Source organism: Haplochromis burtoni, unplaced genomic scaffold, assembly GCF_018398535.1.
Source record: "Haplochromis burtoni strain Fernald_Lab_line unplaced genomic scaffold, NCSU_Asbu1 Contig_107, whole genome shotgun sequence".
In the NCBI taxonomy this organism is placed as follows: Eukaryota; Metazoa; Chordata; class Actinopteri; order Cichliformes; family Cichlidae; genus Haplochromis; species Haplochromis burtoni.
Window position 1 is genome coordinate 693,828 of NW_024582468.1, and position 25,915 is coordinate 719,742.

The 25,915-nt window shown below is 39.0% G+C and overlaps 1 protein-coding gene across 1 annotated transcript in view; it reads left to right on the forward strand.

Annotated features, from left to right (window-relative positions):
• Positions 1–25,915, forward strand: part of LOC102299395 (netrin receptor UNC5D) — a 185,354-nt gene that overhangs the window by 114,348 nt on the left and 45,091 nt on the right. The window contains exons 3-4 of the mRNA XM_005929783.2: positions 23,184–23,327; positions 23,539–23,642. Coding sequence (XP_005929845.1) covers positions 23,184–23,327; positions 23,539–23,642 — 248 coding nt within the window. The remainder of the gene's footprint in view (positions 1–23,183; positions 23,328–23,538; positions 23,643–25,915) is intronic.

Genomic DNA, 25,915 nt, shown 5'->3' on the forward strand with positions numbered 1-25,915 from the left:
AGAAACTGACCTGACAGCCCATTGTTGATCAGCGGTGCTAGTTTCAGTCATTGTGCAAAAGTACTGTTTATAAGGTTGGGAAAATCTGCAGTCACCTGAGAAGTCACTTGGATGAGTGACGAAAACATTTCTCGCACTGAAAACTGTCTTAAATTTTTGAGCTTAAGTTTCTGTCTCCGTGTTTGAGTCTACATTTGGGTCCTCCATTCCTGCCTACACACAGCCGGACCATGCATCAAAACATACTACACACTGGCTTTTGAGTCTGGTCTTATTGTTACACTACTACTCTACACTGCTATTTTGAAGCCAGCTTTTGTTTGTTTGTTTATGTTTTGCTTTTTTCCTAAAAACCAAATTATATTTCCCTTTTCCTGATAAAGTGCTTAAACTATGTTGCAACAAGAGTTTCGAAATGGGTTAATTATACTTGAAAAGCACAGAAGGTGGAAAATATGGATCTAGCCACAGTGATGTCATCGACTGCTGTGTGAAGTCTGTTTTATTTTCATTGTCACCATCTTGGTAAAAGGGGTAGCCATTGTTGTTAGCCAACTATTATAACTTTTATAAGTATTTGAGAACTGGGAGAGAAGACAGCATTGCAGCTAGAACTGTTGCCTGTGATGGTCGCGGGATAGCGTTTACACAGTTTCTCTGTCAGTTTAGGCACCTGGCTGCGTATTGGTTCATTTCAGCTTAGAAAACCATTTTTGGAGATGTCATATTTGGGAGCTACAAGGGGTCCATCATCATCCTCATTTCAGGGTCTGCTTACAAGTGAGGACACAGGAGATTGACAGATGGATTGGTGCAGTGTTTGCAGTAATGTAATAGGTGTAGTGGTCTGTTAGGATGAAGAGAGAACCTAACGTGAAAGTGAAGTCAACATCCTCACCCGCCACTAGCTATGGGTAGTGTCCAAAGAATGAAACTGTGGATTCACGCAGGACAAATGATCTCCCTCTGAAGAGTGGGAGTGGGAGGGTGAGGTGCTCAGTATTTGGTGAGGGGCTCGTGTCAAATGGACCCAGTTTTTGTGGCTCAGGCGTCAACCATAGAATGGATAGATGGCATTAAATAGCCTTAATGATTCAGTGGGGTATTTCCATATTTTATACAGTCTGTGTTTGGAAGCCAGATTCAAGTGGGCATTTCTGGAAGTGCTGTTTTTGGTACTTCTGTGTGACATATTTTTAGACCCAGAGCTTGCTGGTTGACCTGAACACTGAAGGACATAAGGGCAAAGTCAGTGACAAGCTGATGAACGTAGAGCAGTTTATAGTGACTAGAAGGCCTCAGAGTCCCTAAACACGCGCATGTGGCACATATTCAGGAAGACAAAACAGTCACTAAAAAATATTTGCTCGCTTCTTGAGGTTAAGAAAAACACAGCGAGTCTGTACTGGTAGTTACTGATATTCCCTCCTCTTATGTGTGTAAGCAAACACACGTGTGCAAGCAAACACACGTGTGCAAACAAACACACGTGTGCAAACAAACACATGTTACAGATCCCGACTGATAGATAGACATCTGACCTCTGCTGCATATTTCAACATCTAACCCATGCCAGAGTTATTTCATTACTCGTGTATTGTATATGTCACGGATCTGGGTCCGTTCGACCCAGCATTTTGAGTTCCTTATGTTTTGGTTTATTCTGCATCTTGGAGTGCTTTGGGGTTGTCTGGTGTTTCTTGATTATTTGTGATTTGTTAGTTACTATTTGAATTCTATGTTCTGTTTATTCAGGTTTAAGGAATTGTTGCCTATTGTTTGAGTTGCGTATTATTAGAGCTCCATGTTTCTGTTTACTTGTGGTTTAGGATTTGCGTTCTCATGTTTTGTGTGGGTTTAGTTCCGTGTGTCATTTTCTGTCTGTGTCTCAGTGTCGAGTCTGCGTCTTTGTGTAGTGAGGTCTTGTTTCCTGTTTTATTGTGAAGGTCTGCGTCTCTTGTGAATGTGTTCAGTTTTACCTCTTGTCTCGTCTCGTTAATTGCTCCCAGCTGTGTCCACCACCTGTGTGTAATCTCCCTGTGTTTCTCTGTGTGTATTTAAGTCGTGTCTTCTGTTATTGTAGTTGCTGGTCCGTCTGTGTATCTACCATGTTCTGTTCGTGTGTTCTCCCTGCTGTCACGGTCATATCTTCCTTCATGTTCAGGTTCAGGTTCAGGTTCGTGTTCTTGTTCAGGCTCAGTAGTTTAGTTGTCCCAGTATAGTTTAGTTCTCCATTTACCGTTTGTCCATCTATATTTTTGTGTTTAATAAACCACCCTCACACCTTTATAAGTGCCTGCGTTTGGATCCTATGCATGTTCAGAAACAATAAATACTAGCCTATTAAGTTCTTCATTCAGGCACATTAGTCCATGCTGAAGTAGTATTAAACTCTGAGGTAGATACACCAGTGAAAACAGTAAAAGTAATTAGAGAGCAGAAATCATTTGAGTTTAATGTATTCATTATAAGTGTCTGTTATTGATACTTTCTTTGGTCAATGCACCCTAATGGTAAATTGTACATTTTCATGATTATAAAATAATCTGCTTACCTTACTGTAATGACTGTAGTGTATATATGTCTGTATGTGTTATATCTCAGCAACACTTTGCACAAACATTATCAGATATACAGCGATTATTAATACTATATGGTTTGAAAAAACATTTATTATAAATTCTTTTGATTGAGAAAATGCAATGCTACATTCTACATTTGCATGTTTCACATTCAACATATGTCATTCATGCCCAACCTATTATATATTCATAACATAGTGCAGTGTGTTTTATCATGGACAATTGTAGTGGTTCATGTAAAATGTATGGTAAATTAAAAAGTTTGCATGAGGGTAAATGGATTGTGTTATGTAAGTAATCTTAAAGTTTTTAAAAAAGTTTATATTTTCTATAAAGAAGTTCTTGCTTTTTGAAACAAGGGATCAGCATTTCTGTGTTGAAAAATAGCTCACTGTAAAATGATCTGCCATAGCTACCAGATTGATTGAGTTTAAAATAATTCAGCTCTGCACTTCATGTTTAAATCCAATTATTCAATGTGTGGCCCTTAATTTATCTTAGCCAGTGTGGCCCTCTGGGGGAAAAAGAAAAGAAAAGTTTCCCGCTCGCACACTAGCAACTGAATACTGGATTTACTGGATGGGCAGAAACACAACACTAAATATATCCTACTTGTCAGAATGTCTCAAAAGGATTTTGTATTCGTTAAGAGGACATTTGTCTCATTATTGACCATCTCAGTGCACAACCATGTTACCCGACACTGCAGAGAGAAACTGAAAATAAATGGAGCAGTTTGGTGTGGAGCTGGGGAGAACAAGCATGAAGCTGTGACCCTCTGGCGTTACGTTAAGTGTCTACAAACTCATAAAGCTACTTGATTGGATGATGGCTGAAATAGTACAGAACAAAATGTTTCGACATTAATGCCAGTATCATTAGATTTTAAAAAACACTGGACCTGGACATTTGTGACAGCCCACACTTGGATGTGACTGCATACTCTGACAGTCTCCCTTTGAAGGCAGTAAATCGCTTCAAATCTTGAAATTATAATTTCTTAACACATCATTTGTGCACTGTGGAGTTGTTCTTTCGAGCGCAGCATAATTTTTTCCCCTATACCATTTTTTTCAGATATCACCCCATTCCATATTTATTTGTTTTGTTCAGCTAAATTGTAATGAGCTTTTGCAACTAGAATGGAAAAAATAATAGCCAGCAGCATTATTACCCATCACTTTGTGGCTCTCTAATACCCTACAGTACTTTTAAGTGAATTTCTCTTCTTTTTTTTGTACTGAGGAAAAAGAATATGCCTTTTCCACTTTGCATTCTTTGATTTTTTTTATATAAAAGCACAATTTGCAAGCAAAATAGAAAAACTATTCATTATTGCTACGGGGTGAGAGAAAATAAGACTGCATCTTAATCATTTAGTTTAGCAACTCAATACCAGGTTTACTTTTCAGAAGTAACCCTTTCTTTCAATGACAAAGAAAGGATAAAAAACATTACATTTTGTGTCTGAGTTTATGTCTAAAAGATATTCTATTCACGTATTATGATTTTCTGACATTCTGATGATGATGATTATGTACGTATTATGTATGACTCATTAAAAGCAGAAACCAGTATCTCAAATTATTAGCTCATTTCCTAAACTCAATCAAAGAATGATTCACAATAAACGCTTAAAAAAATGAACTGTGCTCAAAATGCTGACTTAAATCATTTGAATACATGTAAATTCTATGTAAGTACCATGTGAAATTTACTGTTAGTACCAAGCACATTTTTCTTTAATGATTAATTATTTGGATTAATAAACCTTTAATTTTAAATACCTCAGCTGAATTTTACTCAGAATCATGTTTATAACGATGAAAAGCATGTTTTTGAATCCAGAAATGCCCAACTTTTTTATACATTACATACTTGCTTCAGGCTCTTTTGTCACAAATTACTGCCTGAGAGTGGACTGGCATGGAGATGATCAGCTTGCGGCACTGCTGAGGTGTTATTGAAGCCCAGCTTGCTTTGATGGAGGACTTTGGTTCTTCTCTATTTTTGGGTCGGGTGTTTTTCATTTTTCTTCCTATATATTGAACATTACCTGTCAATTACTGACCCGTCCTCTTTGTTTATATGAGAATCTACCTTAAAGCTATTGCTCACAGAGCCCTTAGCATGGCTAAGACAGTCAGACTGCACATCACACTGACTCTCAGGGGGGTGAAATGACAGCTTCTCTTTCACAGACACTTTTTCACTCACATATGCTGCATGCTTGGAAAGTAATGTGTGTTTTCTTCTTCTCGGGTCTCAGCAGATGGTCACTCTGTCTGAGGTTTCTTCCTATTTAAAATTGTGTTTTTCCTTCCCACTGTGAAACAGTTGAGTACTATAAGGTCTTGGCCTTACTATGTATGTCATCATTGCTGTGTAAATACAATAGAATTGATCTGATTTATATTTTTTCCCTTTCTCTCACATTAATGTATTTTGATGACTTCTGCTCTTTTTCTCACTTTTTTGTCTTACCTAGTTACTAAACCTAAGCTCTAATGCATGCATGTAATAAGACAGTATGACCTGTTAAAACCCCAAGCTGTTTGGTTACCATAGTGTATGTGGCTTTGCTTCTTGGCCATGCTTTAGTACTGAGACTTCATAAACACAGAGGATTTCTTTCAACCTGACCAGAGATTTCGTGGGCCTTTTCGAACAGTATCCGTTACCAGCCATATCTATGTTACACACAGACAGAGCTGAGCCAACGAAGCCCATGTTGAGAAAATGAGCATCTTGCCTTAGACACTGGCTCCCCATCAAGCTTCATCTGTAGGAGGCAGTTGAACAGCTATATCTCTGGACAACCTATTATAGTCTGACTCAGGTGGTAGAATGGCCACTGGGTTCAGGAGAGAGCAGGGTGCTGTAGCTATTAAAGCAGTAAGCTGTGAATTAAATGCAGACAGACTCAGCAACACATGCCATAACACTGTCTGCCCAGGGGGTTTAAGGCACAGGATGGACTGTATCTTTCCAGAGGCAGGTAACTCAGCAAGGCAGATATACATTTACCATTGTGTTGTTCTGTTTTCCTCAGATTTAGCCTTATATATGTCCCTCCCAGGAGGCAACGCTGTAAAAAAGGAAAAGAAATGTAGATGTGTAAAGTGGTGGCTTTGGCTCAGGAACTAGAGGAGCTTGAGTAGAGATAAGATACTGAACCTCAAATTGCGGTATGTGAGTGAGTGATAGATAAAACCACCGTATGCCTATGGGTGTGTAAATTTGACTTACAGTGTGAAAGTACCTTGAATGGACAGTAAGATTAGAAGAGCGCTGTACAAATGTGAGTCCATCAACAGATTAAGTGCAATAAGCAGAGCATTGATGAATCATGAGTTTCACAACTTTTAAGATGTGTAGCACAGTAAAATATTTTTAACAGCATGTAATGGCTAAATATGTGTTTTATACCTCTAATTCATGTCCTCTGGGAGCTAATCGTGACTCAGCTTAAACTTTAACACCAAAACTACTGAGGTTTTTTATTTTATTTTTGTGCAGATCATATCTATTTATTCCAGGATGCTGCTGTGTATGTAACTGAACTCTTACCACTTCTCTGAGACAGCACTGAGCAACAGGGTCACTGTCTTTCTTCACTTGAGGTTATGTATTTTCTTCTTGACAAAGTGTGTCTACAGAAAGATAGAAGTGCCTTTTCATTGGCATTTAGTTACTAAGTGGTAAACAGCCAAAGTGCTGAAAGAGTTAAAGGTATAATTTCTTGTTTTCTGAAGAATCAAACCATGTCACTGAGATATATAGTGTAGGTTGTAGAACCTCTAATGAATGTCCATTTGTTATCATTATCCATGAATAATAACGTTGTTGTGCTATTCAAACCATTAAGTGGGCAATGGTGCGCTGTCACCCTGAAATATATTTCCTCTATCAATACAGAAATGTTTGCTGAGATAAATGATGACACTGAATGCTGAATTTCCAAGCATTGTGGAAACCATTTGAGTTTTATAGGTTTTCTTGCATTTGAGTGAGGTGATTTTTGATTGTATAGGTTAAACTTTGGGAATGAGTGCTTTGCAACTGACCACGTTTTATTCACTTTACTGTGCAAACGTCTCGAGCCACCAGTAGTTTATTTCTGAAAGTTTTTAGAGTTTTTCTTTGGACATTCTTTGCTTTTTCACTCAGACTTTGTATATTACTTGCTTCAAAGTAACTTTTACTTATTTGGTAAGCTCCGTAACATTGACCTAGGAATCATTCAAGCACACTGAATCCTCTCAATTTGAAAAAATGGACAACTCGAGGACAAAATATAAAGGTTCAGGCCTGAAAAACTATCTACAGCAGATCAAAAGTATCTGAAATAATGCTCTTAAGAAAATAATCCAGCAAAGACCAAACACAGGACCTTCAGTTTATCTATCTACTGTTCACCGAAGTTTCATCAGAAATGGTGGCTGCCATTCCTAACAAAAAGAAAATAGGGTGAAAAGGCTGAAGTCTGCCAATTACACAGGAACTGAATTGAAGTGTCATCGGGTCTTATGGAGTGATGAATCCAAATCTGAGATTTCTGGTTCAAATATGTGTCAATATGTAGAGAGGAGGTCAGGAGAGAGGCATAAACAGTGAGTGCCAACAGCCATCTGTAAAACTTGGTGAAGGCTTTATCATGGTTGCCTTTCAGACACTGGTGTTGGGGATTCTTTAAAAGTGTCATCAGTATTTTGACCCACTATGTAATACCATCTGGAATGCACCTAACTGGAAATTGCTACAATTTTTTAGCATAGCAACAATTCCAAACACACTGCCAATGTAGTAGAAGCCTGGATAGATACTTGGATAGAAAAATACACACAATGAAGACTATCGGTCATGAACTGGTTTTCCTCAACACTATTGAAGCAGTGTGGGATCACCTTGACAGAGAACAGAGCAAAAGGCAGCCAACATCCAAAGAAGTCCTTCAAGAAGCCCGGAGAACTAAGATGTTTGCAAATATAAAACAAAATGAGGCAGCTATATATATGGGGGGGGGGGCGTATATATATAGCTGCTGTGCACCTGCAGTTTAGAGGTGCTGGAAGATGGCCTTTTGTTACAGAGTCAGGCTAGCTGTTCATCCCATGAGACATGAGATCAGCATCAGTCTTATTTTTTTGCTCTCATCACAAAGGTGAATTACTCCTAACCCCCAAATTCCAAGCTCTCCCATTTAGATACAGTTTTTTGAGCTGTTACAAAAAGCAAAGTTTCTTGCGCGACGCCAGGCATTGTTGGATGAAGGGGAGACGCTTTGGATGGGCTAATCAAAATCATGAATCAGTGAGGGAAGAGCTAAAGCAGACAAGAAGATGGAGGGCTGTGGGGACAAACATTAAACTTCTCCGACAGTCTCATTACTGCTCTCATACCTTTTGAACAGATCTGGCAATCAGAGTGGCGTTTTGAAAACAACTCACTAAAAAAAGAGTTTCTCCAAGCATGTTGTCTGAATAATGCAGAGTTTGACATGAATGTAATAAGGCAAAACAATCCGCAGCTGAAAACAGATGCTGTGGCATTCAATAACAAATAGTGGAGATGTGTGATATAGCCCAGTTAGATTTTCTAGTGATCTGCTGTACTTAAACTAATGTTTGGGCTGTACATTAACTATAGAAATCAAAAAACACAATAGGAATAATTTATTAATGCCATTACTACATTTGGCATTTTTGTATTTTTATCACATAAAAGCTAAAATGCTTTTCAAAAATTGAAAGTAAAACACCATTTTGCCAGACAAAAAAGGAGGCCATGACACATGGGAATATTGCCTGCTGGTAATCTGGTGTTTTCAGATAGGAGGGGGGGTGAGAAGAGAACTAATGGTCATGAGAGCAGTGTGAACTTTTAATCATGTCTGATTTCTTTTTTCTTTTTTAACCCTAAACTGCTTGTGTCCGTTGCAGCCACGGGATGTCACATACACTGGCACAACAACAAAGATCTAATTGAGCAGTCTGATGTGCGCAGAAGTCTGTGTGGTTATTCTGCAGCAGCCTACTTCTGTTTGCACATGATTTAATCAATGTAAACACAGTGAATCACTGCACACAATGGCTCTGCCCAGTGCTCTACTTTTCAAATTAGAGGCTGCAGATTTATCACCAAGCTGTCCTGCTTCCTTTAGACAGGCATGTTTAATTAAAGTAACTAAAGGAAAAGGTTGTCGTATTTCTTTTAGTATAAAGCACCTGTGTGTGCTTAGTATCACCTATTAATTTCCAACTCGTTGAATTATCTTTTCTGAACTTCCGTCTCCTCATTTGCAAATGCTAACTCAAATGTATTATTTTAATGTTTAGCATTATTCCTGGAGTTGTGGCTCAGTGAGAACTGACAGAACCTGGTTCTTTTCTGCGTGTATTCCCAGCATGCTTATGATCCAGCTTTCACAAAAAATACCAACACTTTGCTTTTGTGCAACCTCATTTGAATGAAACTACAACTACTCTCTGTGCCTCTTCTCACACATTTGTGCCAAACACACTATGCAATAAATGAAAATACCAAAGAGAAAAACACCAACATTTAAAAGTGCTACTTGTGGCCTGTCATAAAAAGTAAGCTGTTGGTGAGGTATCCAAAGGGAGGATGCTTTACTTTATAACAAACACAAAGCAGAAAATGACCACTCGGTTGACTCATAATTGGCAAGACAGTAAAAATAATGTGTCACTTACTTGGCATCTGCATCCAGTCAAAGGCATGAGAGTGAAATATGTAATTGCAGTCACAGAGTCCAAGTCAGCAGCCCACAAGGAATAAGAGACGACCAAAATCTCCTTCTTGAGGCTAAACTGCAGTATTATTTTTTTCTCTCCCTATCAGAGAAAAGAATTTTCTAGATTTTTATTTGCCTTCTAGGCGGGTTCTTGTTCAGTTATTGTAAAAATTACATTAATGATATCACAAGTGGTTAAAAAAGCGCATAATTTTTACTTGGCTGACTTATTCCTAGAGGGCAAAACGTTCCAACATACTGAACAGCCAGAGCTACAGCCCAGACGTGTTCATTTTCTGTCTTCGGCCACAAATATTTAGATCACCTCTCAGAAGTGGCAAGTTTTGGGCAATGCATGCAATCCATTCTGCTCCTGCTGTTTCTGTATTTCAATGAGTAAAAAGAGTCCCTGACATTCATATATATTTCATCTGGATGAGCCAGAAATTCTGTCTGGGAACAAGATACTCTGAATATTCAAGATATTCTGTTGTCAATTAAAAGGTTGGAGCTAATTAATTAATGCTAATAAGCTACCTAAGATCAATTATGAGTAAGTAGTTTAATCTTTTAGGCATTTTGAAGGGCTTAAGAAACAAAACACATTGGTCAGAGGTACAAAAGTAATTGGACAAAGTAACATCATTCATGTAAATCGTTTGCAGGCTATGACTCCCTGAAGTCAACAACCCATGGACATCACCAGATGCTTTTTGCTCCCTTGAGATGAGAATTTACAGTTGACACTTTCAGTTGCTGCTTGTTTGTGGTTCTCTCTGCCTTTATTTTTGTCTTCTGTTCCTGAAAGGCATGTTCTTTATAGGTGAGATCAGGTGACTTACTTTGCAGTATGGTGTGAATCTTTATCCATTTGGGATCCTGTCAGTTTTGCAGCATTTGGTTGAATATGAGCAGAGCCTGTTTGTTTTTGATTCACAGGACAAACTCATACTGCTACTTCGGTCACAGTTTTATCAATAAACATTTGTGTCCCAGTTCCATTGGTAATCATACATCCACCATGCTTTACATATATGGAAAGCACAGTTGTAGATCCAGGCAACGATACATTGGCAATGATACACGAACAAAAGTGTTTTCGACTTGTCTGCATTTTGTGAAGTTTCTTTTCTGAACCATGAAAATAGTTCATTCATCTGCTTTAGTTGTTTTCTGTGGTCTTTCAGGCCTTTTTGTTTTGCCGAGTTGGTCCAGATTGGTGACTCGGCAACTCCTGAAGTTTTTACTGTCTTTCCTATAGGTTCATTTTGGTTTTTCAGCTGAAAGACCACCTCCATCATTTGCACTAAAATGTCTTTTTAGCTTTCACATTTAAAATGATATTATTAGAAAGTTAGAAAGCATAGATGTAACACTAATAATAAACTTCAGATATTAAGTCTACTTCATTTGTCCTGAAATAAGAAGGGAATGGACCCCACCTGTCCATGTAACTTCTTGTCAGTCAGTTATCCAGTTAATTTTGAGCCTTTGAGAATGGGGGACCCTCTAGTCTTTCTTTCTTTCGTTTTTTTGTGCAAAATCCCTTGAATTAAAGCTGAAAGTATCCACTTCAAACATTGGCTGTTTGATTTAAACTCAACACTATGGTGGTGTAGAGAGGCAAAACTTCAAAAATTGTGCCTTTGTCCAACAAATTATGGACCTAACAGTATCTGGCAGACTGGAGAGGGAAACCGTGTTTCACCATCCAGGTTGGAGAGATATGAATGGGCAAATTGATATTGAAACTACTAATATAAGAGAACATGACCCTGTCAGATTAACACTTGTAATCATTTCATTTATTTAAAATCCTAGAAAATACATTGAGGGAGAACCCTCATTTTCAATAGCACTGGAGTGAATAATAATACATAAATGTAGCAATGAACGTTCTCTTTATTGTGTGTGCACTCTGTGCTTTAGATCTTCACAATCAGCCAATTTTTATGTGCCACAAAGGGTCTGTGATCAAACCATATTTTATTCTGGGATCAATATGGTGTCCCTGTATTTTAGGGAAAGGCAAAATTTGACTTTTTTAGAAAACAAAATGTAAGTAATTATTGCTGTGTGTCAGTTATAATGATTATGCTCCCTCCTGCTTGCAAAGAGCTCGGAGAATAATTTAACAAAAACAAAAATTAGACATCAGAGGTTTAAGGCTACACAGGACTGTAATCACTAGGGGTATTGTTTAGGTTTTATCCAATACCAGTACCAAACCAGTACTTTTGACACAGTGCCGGTGCTTAAACGGTGCTTAAAGAATGGAGAACACAAAATTGCCTACTACGCTTGCAAAGGTAAAATAATTGGCTAGAATCCAAAGTGAATGACATTTCAGGGAAAAAAAAGAACTGTGGTGTGTCTGTGCGCAGTTTTTAGAAATGAGGGGTGTGTCTGTGCGCAGGTTTTAGAAATGAGGGGTGTGTCTGTGCGCAGGTTTTAGAAGTGAGGGGTGTGTCTGTGCGCAGGTTTTAGAAGTGAGGGGTGTGTCTGTGCGCAGTTTTTAGAAGTGAGAGGTGTGTCTGTGCGCAGGTTTTAGAAATGAGGGCACTTCTAATGGCACCGGATACCGGTACCCATCCCTAGTAATCACCAAGCATGCATGTCTTGCATCCTTATAATAAGTAAGGCTTAAAGGGCAGAAATTCTTATCCTCACAATCAATAAAACACATTATAAACCAGCAAATGTTTGAAAAAATAGACAGGGGTATTGGCAGGCTGTTTATTAACAATTAAAGATGAAATTTTCAAACGAATTATTAATTATTTGTAATTTGTTTCACTTTAACCATTAAAGTGCAGTAAAAACAACTATTTAATAATTTAATAACTAAAAAACAATTTTGAAAAATCAACACTCACACACACACAGATAGGGATGGGTATTGATAAGATTTTAACGATTCTGATTCCATTTTCGATTCTGTTTAACGATTCGATTCCTTATCGATTCTCTTATCGATTCTTTTTTTTTTTTAAAAAGGAGAACACTAAAGTCGATTAGCTTAGAACTGTGTTTTATATCTTCTCTTTGAACAAGATAGAAATTTAGGAGTAACATGGCCTTACAAACCCAACAGTGAGATCCAGCCTATGGCTCTTCAATGGGGTGTCACAGGGTCCCCAGGAAAAAAATGTATATGTAAAATAATAAAATAAATATTCTCCTGTAGCAATAACAAAGTTTAACATAAATTATTCTGTAGCAATTACACAAGAATATCCAGTATGTCCCTGCCTACAATTAAACACATTCACTTACCAAAGTGAAATCGGGGGCATCTGCTGTGGCAAATGGGTGCAAGCCTTTTACCACAAACTTAGACACTGCTCGGTGACATCTATCCTGGCCTGAAAGGAGACGCTACCGGTAGACTGCAGCGAGAACTGCCAGCATCTGAGCCAGACTCTGTCTCTCTCATCATGGTTATCTAAATGCAACGCACAGAAATAGCAGGTTTTGTAATAAGGTAAATCGCGCTAACATAATATGCAATGCTAATTGATTAGTTACCTGCAGTATTAACGGGAGAGGACGTGGAAACGCTACCGCTGCTGCTGGGTTGAGCTTCGCTAGTCCGGAGCGGATCAAAAACACGACATTCGTTGAAAGCAATCGCGTGTTTTTTGAGCAAATGCTTTTGCATGTTCGTAGTGTTTTCTCCCTTTGATGAAATCTCTACTTTGCAAGTATTGCACGTTGCCCTGTTGTCATCCTTTCTCATAAAGTGTAACCAAACTTTTGAGCGTTTGTGCCGCTCAGGCGCCGTGTTTCCTACTGGGTAAAAGACGCTACTCAACGTGATGACGTCATTCGGGGCGACTGGAATCGATAAGGGAATCGTTTTTAAAAGTGGCAAACGATTCCAAGGAATTGAAACAGTGGGAACCGGTTCTCAACAAGAACCGGTTTTCGATACCCATCCCTACACACAGATTTTTCAACAAATGCTTCATCAGTCCATCCAAGCACTCAAATGCTACTCTTTAGTGTCTTGATAGAGACTGGAAACAATGAGTTTGGTAGAGGTTTAGTTTATATTTTCAGTTGATGTCGGAAGAGAGAGTGAGTTAGATCACTTGATATATTGTTGCTAAGCACACACTCTGTGCTTTGTTTAAAAACTACATTGAATTGTATCCCTTTCTTCCAATAATCCTAACACAACCTGTCCAACATGACAGAGCAGCAAATCCTTTCCTTAGCTGCTTATCTGACTATGGTAACACCTTTGCATATAGTTTGTGCTGTATCACACCATGGTATATATGATGTCACACATGATTCTTTTTTTTGACACATTTAATATGAGATGATAAACATAACACCCTTAGATGATGTGTTTTGACAAGACTGCAAATGACTAAAGTTCAGTTCATTCACCACCCAGTGAAAGGGTTTATCATTAGAGTTCTTAGAGTTATCAATGAGATAGTTAACTTTTAGTGTAGTACAGGTTTTCAGTAGTTTGGTCAGCACATTGTTAATTAATGCAGGAAAGCAATAACAGAAGTCAAAAAGCAAGGGTGGAAGGAACCATAATGTAAGTCTTGGCGAGGAATAGGTGGCGTAGCCTGACTGAATTTACAGCATCTTACCAAAATCTAAATGCAACGTTGTATTTGTATATTTATGCAATAAGACAATTTCCCTGTGGGTATCTATGACTGTTTGAGAAGTGTAACTGCATACTGTGTTTGACGCATCAAAAATGGGTGGTTGGTATTAACCAAATAGACCGACTTTGCTAAATGGGCCATTAATGTATGCATGCCTTAGCTTTAGCACTAAAGGCAACTTTGAAACATGAGAATGATCGGCACTGACAGTAATGGGAGTCTGACATAAACACAAACAGAGAGCTTTCTGTAGGGAACATATTCATATCCATATTCATACATTGTTATGCAGTTCCTGAAACTCTGAGGGGTTGTCTTGTCTAATGGATGAAACATTAGACAAGATACGGAGAAAGTGAAATTTACTGTGGGAGAAAAGAAAAGAAGAGACAAACTAAACTATGGCATAGAAAGTTTAGCACCCCGAAGGCTTAAATGATTTTTAAATTGCTGGAAATTTGATCGGAAGGCATCTTCATATTCACTCTGAGTACAAACCTATAGTTTGGATTTTGTAAGAAAAACAAAGGCACCACTGACCGGCATATAGGACAGCACAATTACTGCTGAACGGTACAACAACGTAATCTATTTACTTATCCCTTTGTGATTGCTCATTTTTCTAAACCTGAGGCAGACAGAGCTACGCTGGATATTCCATGTAATCATCACTACCCACATTCTAGCCTCCCTTCAGGAAAACAACACACACACATAAACTATGTTTTTAGGGAGTAGCATCAAATCTGTGTGCGCGTTAAATCTATGAGTTTCTGCTTTTTGGTTGGAAATGGGCTTGGCTTAAGATTCTAAAGACAAGACAGCGCACCACATGCTCTGACCCGAGTACGATGACTTTATTTCTGTCTCTTCTGAAGTGCTGTAAGAGAGCTTGAGAGATGGAAATGAGTGATAGAACTCAAAAGATAATTGAAGGACAGAGTGAAAGAAGAGGAGATAGGAAGGTGGAACAGAGGGGATATCTGTGCCAATAGACTTCAGCTGAAAGCATGATACTCTGATTGAGAGATAAGAGAAAGAGGGGATAATAGGAGAAAGAGGACATTGGAAATAGAGAGGATGATTGTGGAGCGAATGAGAGGCTGAAAATGGATACTACATTGGTTGTCTCGAGAAGGAGAGGATAGCAGCTCATGCAGATCTAGTGATGAACTGATTAAAGGAGAGTGTGTGAGTGCCCACTGCACACAGGAAGTATGGATATCCATTCCTGTTGATGTCCTGTCAGCAGACTGACCCCACTGCTGTGCATTGTGATCCTAGAAGTCGGCGTGATACCATCAGCCATGCATAAAGTCACAACAAAGAAAGGAAGGTGTGGACTGGTGAGAGGAAAGCGAGGTGCCTTCGAGTCTCTAAGTGTCGCAAACTATTAGTTAAAGAAATGTAAGTGAAACAAATGAAGTGGCCCACAGAGTGAAAACTACTTATGTATGCAGAAGTGGTTCCTAATAAGCATCCATGCGGTTTTTGGATAAACATAAACAAGGCAACTGGGGGAATGACACAAATAAGGACTCGCAGCATTTTAATGGCTGAATTATCATGATTTTTTTATGCATGAAGTAATGCGTCCCTTTGGTTCCAGGATTAAGTATGACACACACAGCTGGGACCAGACTGAAGATGTTGCTGGGAGCATGTTCCGCTTGTCTAGCAGGGTTCGTCTGTGTCTGGCCTTCAGCCAACCCTCATAGCCCCCACATGCTGAGATGCATGCCGCAATGTCACATCACACAAACATTTCCCCAAAGCTGGGTTCACATCAGACAGACGCTTTCCTAAAGCTATATCCATCCACCTCAACCCTCAGCCCACGCCGTGTCACCCACTAACTATGTACACAGCTGCCTCAGAAGGATCCCTCCGACAAACAGAATGCTGAAAATCCCCTTTTGCTGTGGCGTTAAGTACGACAGAGACATCCTGTGGACTGAGCTGAGCCGGACTAGTCAGGCCCTGTCGGATCAAGCCACTTGTAGTTGGCGCTGCCTGGCTCTCCTAGGGCCTCTTCATCAACTCAGCCAAGGCGAAACAATAGACTAAAGCTAGTAGGAAGACACCACAGGCCTCATGCCAAATGCACTAAAAGAGAGACAGTGAAGGAAAGAGAGAATGAGAGCAACCCAGAACGGTACGTGAGCATCAGGATTGGTATGTCTCTTGTGAAGGCTAGATTAGAGATATATTAGTGTACATGATTAAAGAGGCAAGAGAAGCTTACTCTTCATTGAGGTCTGTTGTCAGGGCTTTGTGGTGCACTGTCAAAAGCTATTGGCATGAGCCTGAAGGGAAAGCAGAATGAGCACAGGAGGGAAAAAGTGGTAAAACAGAAATAAACGGGCACCTAGGGACAGGCGCGTGCAAGGAAGTGAATGGATGTTAGTATTCCTGAATGCACCATCAGGACCAGCATGACTGAGCAGTTATTGGATAATTTCTCTAACATGGTGTCACTTAGTGGCATTTCAGGACACTTGAAAAAAGGGAATAGACCCTTTGATCTCTGCCTAATGTGGTGGAAGCTTGTACTCGGAATAACTTTCAAAAGAACAGCCAGAGAGACAATACCCACCCTTCCAATTTGGGCTTTTATTACCAGTTTCTCAAGGATTTGTACACATTTGTGAGGGAAAGACATATAAGCATACTGAGATTATTTTTTGTAAGTTTGCTTTTGCATAATTATAAACAGCTTGACAGGGAAGACGTCACTTTTATTTTCTTCCTTTTAATTTTTGTTTAATGGCGACTGTGTGCCAGAGAAAGGTGTTTTTGCACTAAGTCTGCAGAGCTGTAGCTCCCTTCACCTCAGAATAAATTTCGCCTGCTTTCAGCTTAAAATTTGGCATCAGGGACAGCAAACTGTTGGGTTTTTTGTTGTTTTTTTTCTGCTTCTCTCATCATTAATAATGATGAGAAGCTCTGCATTTGGAGCTCACATCCTCCACCGAGACAAGTGACCTATTATAATCCCGATCTGCCCCAAAATTTAATGAGTTCTTTCTTTCCCCATGTTCCACCTTCCCATCAAGTTTCATTAAATTCACCATTGTGATTTGGTTATCCAACAGATAAAGAAACTGATCATCATCATTAGGGATGGGTACCGGTGTCCAGTGCCATGATGGCACCGGTTCTGACATAAACGGTAGTAACCAGACCGAAAAGCAGCGCACATTTCGGTGCTTTATTTCGGTGCTTTTTTTTTCTGAGCTGTGATACACTTTTAGCCAATAATTTTACGTTTCCAAGGATAGTAGGCGGGTCCAGGTACGTACGTTCTTTTAGAGCAGAGCTACAGATTAAAAATGCCCAAGGCGAAGCGGTCAAAAGTCTGGCTGTACTTCACAGCAAAATATGCAAACTCAGCAGCCTGCAACAAGTGCTTTAAGCTGATATTGTGATACTGTCAAAGGAGGTAACACCTCAAATCCGATGAAACACCTGGCGACGCATAGCGTTTTTTTTAAAAGCCCAGAAATGCGCCGTATGATAGCTTGCTGCGAGACCTCACACCGAGCACATCTACTGTGCGTGGGTTGCCTGTTATCTGACCTGGAGTTAGCAATATCCCCCAAAAACCCCGAAGAGGAGAGTCCTGGCGATACTCCCTTCACCCTGGCCAAAAAGGCTAAAATGACCAAAGAAAAAGTGGAAAACAGTTAAACATGAGAGGTTTTTGGACAAAGTTTGTGTTTTTTCCATTGTTTAAGCACTGCTTCCAGCCAAGAGTGATACCATATATGCCCCATAGCTGCAGAAAAGGCTAACATTGTTATCTTTTTACAAAAAACAGCTGAACATGAGAGGTTTTTGGACCAATTTTGTGTTCTCCATTCTTTAAGCACCGGTTTGAGCACCGTTTGAGCACCGGCACCGTTTCAAAAGTACCGATTTGGCACCGGTATCAGATAAAACCTAAACGATACCCATCCCTAATCATCATGTTGCCTCAATAAAGAGGCAATATGACCACCCCATTAACTAGTCTCCTTACCTTTAAATTATTTTCATACATAAGCCCAGTGGATCAACTGGACCAGTTTTCTATTGTCCATGCACTGTACAGGGAGTGCAGAATTATTAGGCAAGTTGTATTTTTGAGGAATAATTTTATTATTGAACAACAACCATGTTCTCAATGAACCCAAAAAACTCATTAATATCAAAGCTGAATGTTTTTGGAAGTAGTTTTTAGTTTGTTTTTAGTTTTAGCTATTTTAGGGGGATATCTGTGTGTGCAGGTGACTATTACTGTGCATAATTATTAGGCAACTTAACAAAAAACAAATATATACCCATTTCAATTATTTATTTTTACCAGTGAAACCAATATAACATCTCCACATTCACAAATATACATTTCTGACATTCAAAAACAAAACAAAAACAAATCAGCGACCAATATAGCCACCTTTCTTTGCAAGGACACTCAAAAGCCTGCCATCCATGGATTCTGTCAGTGTTTTGATCTGTTCACCATCAACATTGCGTGCAGCAGCAACCACAGCCTCCCAGACACTGTTCAGAGAGGTGTACTGTTTTCCCTCCTTGTAAATCTCACATTTGATGATGGACCACAGGTTCTCAATGGGGTTCAGATCAGGTGAACAAGGTGGCCATGTCATTAGTTTTTCTTCTTTTATACCCTTTCTTGCCAGCCACGCTGTGGAGTACTTGGACGCGTGTGATGGAGCATTGTCCTGCATGAAAATCATGTTTTTCTTGAAGGATGCAGACTTCTTCCTGTACCACTGCTTGAAGAAGGTGTCTTCCAGAAACTGGCAGTAGGACTGGGAGTTGAGCTTGACTCCATCCTCAACCCGAAAAGGCCCCACAAGCTCATCTTTGATGATACCAGCCCAAACCAGTACTCCACCTCCACCTTGCTGGCGTCTGAGTCGGACTGGAGCTCTCTGCCCTTTACCAATCCAGCCACGCCCATATGGAAAAGAAATAGTAAAAACTTATATGTGATTACTCATGAAAGTGGCCACTTTCTCATTACTTTCATACATTGTTTTAGTAAGTATCCAAAACATACAAGTTTCATTATATAATTTTTCAAGGGATCTTATATCTGTTTTCACTCTTATATGCTTTTCATACAAGTTTCACACAAGACAGATACAAACTTTATAAGATTTATATATATCTTTTCCATATGGGCGGGCCCATCCATCTGGCCCATCAAGACTCACTCTCATTTCATCAGTCCATAAAACCTTAGAAGAATCAGTCTTGAGATATTTCTATACAGCTTGGAGTAAGACAACATGCATGAAGAGGATGATGTGGACAAAATACTCATTTGCCTAATAATTCTGCACTCCCTGTAATCCAGTTTCATCATTTTCTCTCAGCATTACATTCCTGTGTAAACGTCCCAGTAGCAGGTTAAGAGTCGGGCAAGTCAGTATTTTCTCATTCGCATACAGCATTAATAAAGCCTGGACTTCACCAGCGGTCCACTTCTCAGCATATTCGTCTATTTTTAGAGCTAAATGTTGTTTACACAGCTGATGTTTACATGGACTTTTTTTTATCAGGCTGGTTCCCAGGTCTGCGGCGCCATAAAACATACGCCTCGCCAAATGACTGTACACCCTGGATGGCAGGCTTTTGAGTGTCCTTGCAAAGAAAGGTGGCTATATTGGTCGCTGATTTGTTTTTGTTTTGTTTTTGAATGTCAGAAATGTATATTTGTGAATGTGGAGATGTTATATTGGTTTCACTGGTAAAAATAAATAATTGAAATGGGTATATATTTGTTTTTTGTTAAGTTGCCTAATAATTATGCACAGTAATAGTCACCTGCACACACAGATATCCCCCTAAAATAGCTAAAACTAAAAACAAACTAAAAACTACTTCCAAAAACATTCAGCTTTGATATTAATGAGTTTTTTGGGTTCATTGAGAACATGGTTGTTGTTCAATAATAAAATTATTCCTCAAAAATGCAACTTGCCTAATAATTCTGCACTCACTGTATAAAGAAGTAAAAAACAACACTGACTGCATGTGTGACGAGCTCTGCTGTGCCATCTGTGCCACATGCAGCATTTTAGTGTTTTTGTGCTACAGTGTTATAGCACTAAATATTAAATTGAACCCATCCCCCCTTTCAGCCTGGTTGCAGCCGCTGGGATCAACAACTTTTTCTGTCTGTCTTTTCAACTTTGTTATAATCATGAACCCACAAAACACAGAGCTGAGATGACATCCTTCATCTTGTTTTTGGAGTTTTTGCTGCTCTGCCAACTGCCAACATCACATTACTGTTACATCTGGCTGCTGTAAATGCTAATAGAGAATAAAACCCTTAAAGGTATGTGGTGAGCAGTCCTTCTCAGAGATTCCCCAGAACGAATGCATTTAATAATTAGTTTTTATTCATCTCTGGCTCTCTTCCACAGTGTGCCTTTTGCCCTGCCTCCCTCAACTTAACCCCAACCCATCAAAGCAGATGGCTGCTGGAAGTTTCTTCCTGTTAAAATTGAGTTTTTCCTTCCTACTGTCGCCAAGTGCTTCCTTGAGGAAGGTTTTCTGATTGTTGGGTTTTTTTCTGTATTATTGAAGGATCTTTACCTCACAGTATAAAGAGCCTTCAGGCAGGTGTTGTTGTGATTTTGCGCTATATAAATAACAGTGAAAATTTTAACAGAACTGTGTGGTGTTAAAGTGCCTGCTGTAAAGGCCGTGTAAAAGTAATAGTAGTCGTGTATGAATGGTGTATGTGTGTTTCCTGAGTTCTCAGTGTCAAAAGAAAATGAGAGGGTCAAAGGGAAACAAATCCACCTGTCCATATTAAAATAGCTGAATTTCAGTGGCACACCACCCCTGCAAATTTCTCATGATTTGATTTGACAAAATTGTCCCTCTCAAGGGTGCAATCATCTGTTTTTTTATTTTCCTGCAGTTAAATGTTCTTCACTCTCACTTAATCAGGACTCTTGATTACGTCTCTAATTTGTTACAGTGGAAGGGAGGAGTGCACTGAGTGTGGGGGCTTATTGTACATAATATCAGCCAGTCATTGCAGAGGATTACAGTGTCTTCAGAGAACATTTCTGTTTAACATTACTTCATTAGGCTCCCTTTGATAACCTTTCATTTCCCATTATTAGTTTTCATTTAATCCCAGCCCATGTCTAAGCTGCCGTCTATGTACGGAATGATGGCAAACGCCTGTGGAGAGACGACTCCTCTACAAGTGTAGGTCTGTGTAATTAAGCAATAAGCCACATGAGGCCAAGCTTTATGGTGATTTTTGAACAGCTGTTATGAGATATGCTGTTAAGTAAGATTTGTTAGCTGTCCCATAAATCAAAGACGATCTGGCTTTAGGACGTTTTTAAAAAAGTTTTACTTATATGGAAATCAAACCATTGTTGATTGAGTGTATACATCAGTAATTACATTTCTATAGAGAAAATATTCTTGTATGTGGGGAAGTCACCCATCCCCATGCTGGATTCTGCATGCCTACAGATAAGTAATTGAAAACAATGCATCCATACATCCCAGTGTTATTGCTGTCAGTGTAATGTCATTGATAACAGCCTCACAGTTTGCAATTATCTCTCCGAGAGTCATATCAGAGTTGTATTAAAATACTACTAAATGGAGACCCAATTATTTTTCTAGCAAAACACCAGAAGCCAGAGGAAACAGAGTATTAATGCGGCACTGAGCATCCAACTTTTGGCAATTTTTACAGCTGTCTTTTGCAGTTTTTATCATTCTAAGACATAATAGACCGAGAAGAACCAGCTCCAGATGGAGGTTTGTCAGCAAAAAAACTGCCTATGGTGGAAAAAGTCCAATTAGTCCATTGTTAGTTTGTTGGCTTCATTTGACAACAGAATTCACTCCTTTGGTGTACTTCTATCCAAGCAGCCACTGGGCAAGAGACAGTGCAGTTGTGTCAGGTTGCCGTTCATCACAAGGTTACCACAGAGAGACAGACAACCAGCCATGCTGGTATTCATACTACCAGATGTAGAGCACCCAGAAAAAAACAAACAGAAAGGTCTCAGCTGACCAGAAAATTTTAAGCCTGTGCTCCAGCACATTGTTCATTTTAACACTACTATTAGAAGTCAAACTCAAGAAATGATGACATGAGTGCATATAGTTACTGCACTTCATTTACATTTCTGTTGTAGGTCATTGCTGCTCCAGGCTCTAATACTAGTTTCTTTCCAGGGGTGGGTCTTTGTTAATATCTTATTCCACAGTGTTCAGGTTTAATTGCATGCTGCTGGGAATGACAACTTTGGTCACTAGAAACTGAACATTAGCTGCCCGTTACTCTGCCTACATATTAATAAGTCTGTTCAAGCTGGATGGCTGAAATTGAGCTTTCTGCAAGGCTAGACAGACATCACACATGTTGGGTGAAAGCTACAATTTCCTTGATACCCGATGAAGCTATCCTATTATACATTAATGGTCCAAGCTTGTCATCTTGCGTGCATGGTCTGGCATACTTGATATACAGCACTTTTATATTCTCATCTGTAGTCTCAGAAACTTATCTCATTATGGGTGCATCACAGACAATACACATCCATAAAGAATGACCAGAAATGGACCTTTAAATGTTTTTAAAGAAAAAAAAACATTATCATGCTGTTCTTCACAACAATAAGAAGCTCATGTGTTCCCCCTTTCTCAGTTAATGCTTCCGCTGGAAAGCATTTAGTGTCACTTCATTATAAATGGATTATGGTTTGCAGGCTGTGTGAGAGAGGATATGAAGGCTCAAAACCAAATATATCTACCACAACAAGAACTATGCACTGCTGCCCATCTGTTTGCCGGGCTAAAACTTGAACAAGGCTTTGTTAAAGTGCTGCTGGTGGCATATATATATTTATGTCAATAATGAAATGGTCTGCTCTGTGACTTAGCCAGATGAAAGCATAACATCCGGCTACACTTTCATCCGGACAACATTTTAAATTGTTGTCTAAACAAAAATCCCTGAAATTGATTTGATTTGACAAGCAGACTGTCCTCCATCTCCTCCTGGCAAATGGCAGATCTGTTTACTGCTGATAATCTTATCAGATTCAAATTTCACTCATCATCTTGTCCCTGCAAATCTTCATCTCTTTGATTGATCATTCCTGCAATATAATGAAAGCTAATCTAAACAATCATGCGTTTCGCCTGCAGGGTTCAAGATCCGTGAAGTGATGATCAACGTGTCGCGTCAGCAGGTGGAGGACTTTCATGGCCCAGAGGACTACTGGTGTTTGTGTGTCGCCTGGAGTCACCTGGGAACTTCCAAGAGCCGCAAGGCAACAGTCCGGATTGCCTGTAAGCGAAACCATGTCACTTTGATACCAGCCTGACCTTACTGTGTCTGCGAAGGTTATTTGACTTTAAACCAGTGAGGGGATTATATAGAAAGCATTCATTGTACATACATAAACAGAGAAGGTCACACATGAAACAATTGTGCATATATGTTTGTTTGCTCCTTCGTGCTATTCTTCTATAAAGCAGGGCTGTTTATTCTCTTGCCTAGACCTGCGGAAGAACTTTGAGCAGGACCCCCAAGGCACCGAGGTGCCTCTGAATGGCATGATTGTGTTGCACTGTCGTCCCCCAGAGGGAGTGCCTGTGGCTGAGGTGAGGGCTTTCTTGCACTTCAAACAAGTAACGTTTTCTCCTGTGTTGCTTGGAGAGAAGCCGTCATCCATCTGCTTTACTCACAGTATAGCTCTGTTTACGTGACATGTTGTTTTGTTTCTCTCCAGCCACAGCAAATCCAGGACACATCTGTAATTTTTTCTCTTCATTTCAGTGTAAACAAGACTAATACTTGATGAGCTGACACAATTAATGTATTCCTTTCACTTTTGCTATCTTTGTCTGTTTTCTGAGGGTGAGTATTTGTGTATGAGCATGTCTGATAGAGAGTACCCGTCACTGCTATTTTAATTTTTACTATGAATATAAAATGAGGCTCTCGTGGACAGTCCTGCTGAGTGGTGCTTCTGTGCTGTGATGCTGCGCGCCTTCGTGTGGAAACTCAGTAGGGTGATGTGTCGATAGATATCAAAGCCTGCATAACCAAGCATCTGAAGCTTTGCATTTACTTAAAGGGGCAGTCTGTGATCTATGTAAACAAGATGACAGCAGATTTCTAAGCACAGGACTCGAACCCTACCATTACTCCCAAACTGATTGACGTGCCTTTGCATAAACCGACCGATACGTTTTCTGATGCTAATGGATAAAGCTTTGTGGAGGTCAGTAATGTTTGCAAACACACTGACTTGTTTTTTAATCATTACTTCCGTTTGCATGTCTTCCAGCTCTTTTATATGAAACAACAGAACAGTTAAGAGTTGACATTTTATTTACAGTATGCATCTATACTGGCAGGGTCACTGGCATGTATATTCCCAGGATTATATAGTATATATAACTGTTTGTTTAGTTTTTGTCTTTTCTGAGCCACAGCTGTCTAATTCTCAGTTTTAGCATAGTGTAGTGTAAATAGCACTGAGATTTTGGACATACTAAAAAATAAAAAAAAACTATTACATTATGTGTGATTTTGGACACAAAATTCCTCATCCCAGCAAAAAAAACAAAAAACAAAACAGAAAATAGAGCAAATACAATTCCTGTCAAAATATCCAGACTTGGCTGTTTGAACAGAGCTGTTCTTAATCTGTTTGTCCTTCTCACTCATTGTTAGTCTTGTTAAACTTAGGAGTTATCTGTCTCCATTACAGGGAGCAGCACCTTTCAGAAACAGATCCACTTAATATTAATTATTCACTAAATTATTCACTCATTCCTGTTTACAGGATTTAACTTGAGAAAATATGCTACATAGCAGGATAACATTAAGTTTTATATCAGATAGTATTTGTTTATTTCATAGTTATATATGTTCTCATTAAGTCATATTTAATTGTAGAGCTTATTCATTGCTTCTGGTAGCTCTGTAAAATATATAACATTAACATTACAACCAAATCACCTGTTATATTTCCACTCATAGTAATGAGTCATTAATTAATTGCTTAGAAGAACTGGTAAAAGTTCACATCAATGTCCATAACATCTGCAGTTACCACAGACCATGGGGTGTCAATTAAATGTGGAAAGGCAAAGTGAGCCCCTCTCCAATGTATTCTTTTTCCACTTTGAGGGACCCAATTAAAATGAATATCAATGGAAGTGAGGGACACTGCTGATAGGGGTTAATAAATACCAGTAGGGTCCAACCATCAGCTACAGTACTATTTAATAAGGATAAGGTCTCACTGGGATTAGAAAAAATCATTTTTTACAAGTGTCCTAAGTCCAAAAAAGTAATAAGTAAAGATGACACCATGTTTTCTGATGTCTGTAGGCTTGAGGCAGTGTTTTGGTTTATAGTAAAGAAAAATGTCGTCATTGATGTATATCAGTGATTTCTGGAATGCCAAAGCAGCAAGATAGTATACGATGATGTAACGGGGGTATTTTCAATTATTATATTTGAAATCTTTCAAAGTTATTATTTATTAATATATTTTGTATTTATTTTTTAAACAACAGACTTTTTATTCGTATTATTTTTATTTCGTCAGTTTTATCAAAGCAACTGAACACATGTATGAATTAATAAAGTTCAGTGAAATGAAATGAAAAGAACAGGGGTTAAGCACTGTCTGCCGTACTGAATATTGTTTACGGATATTTGAGAATTTGTATTGCTCAAACATTTTCTTTGGTGTGCTTCATTGTTATGTCTGTCATGTTGTGATCTGTCATATTAACAAACTGTTCTAAAGCCATTTGTTTTTTCAGAATCCAAATCGATGCTTTAGAATTCCTTAAAGGTGAAAATGGACTCCAGTTCAAATTGTGTGTGTGTGTGTGTGTGTGTGTGTGTGTGTGTG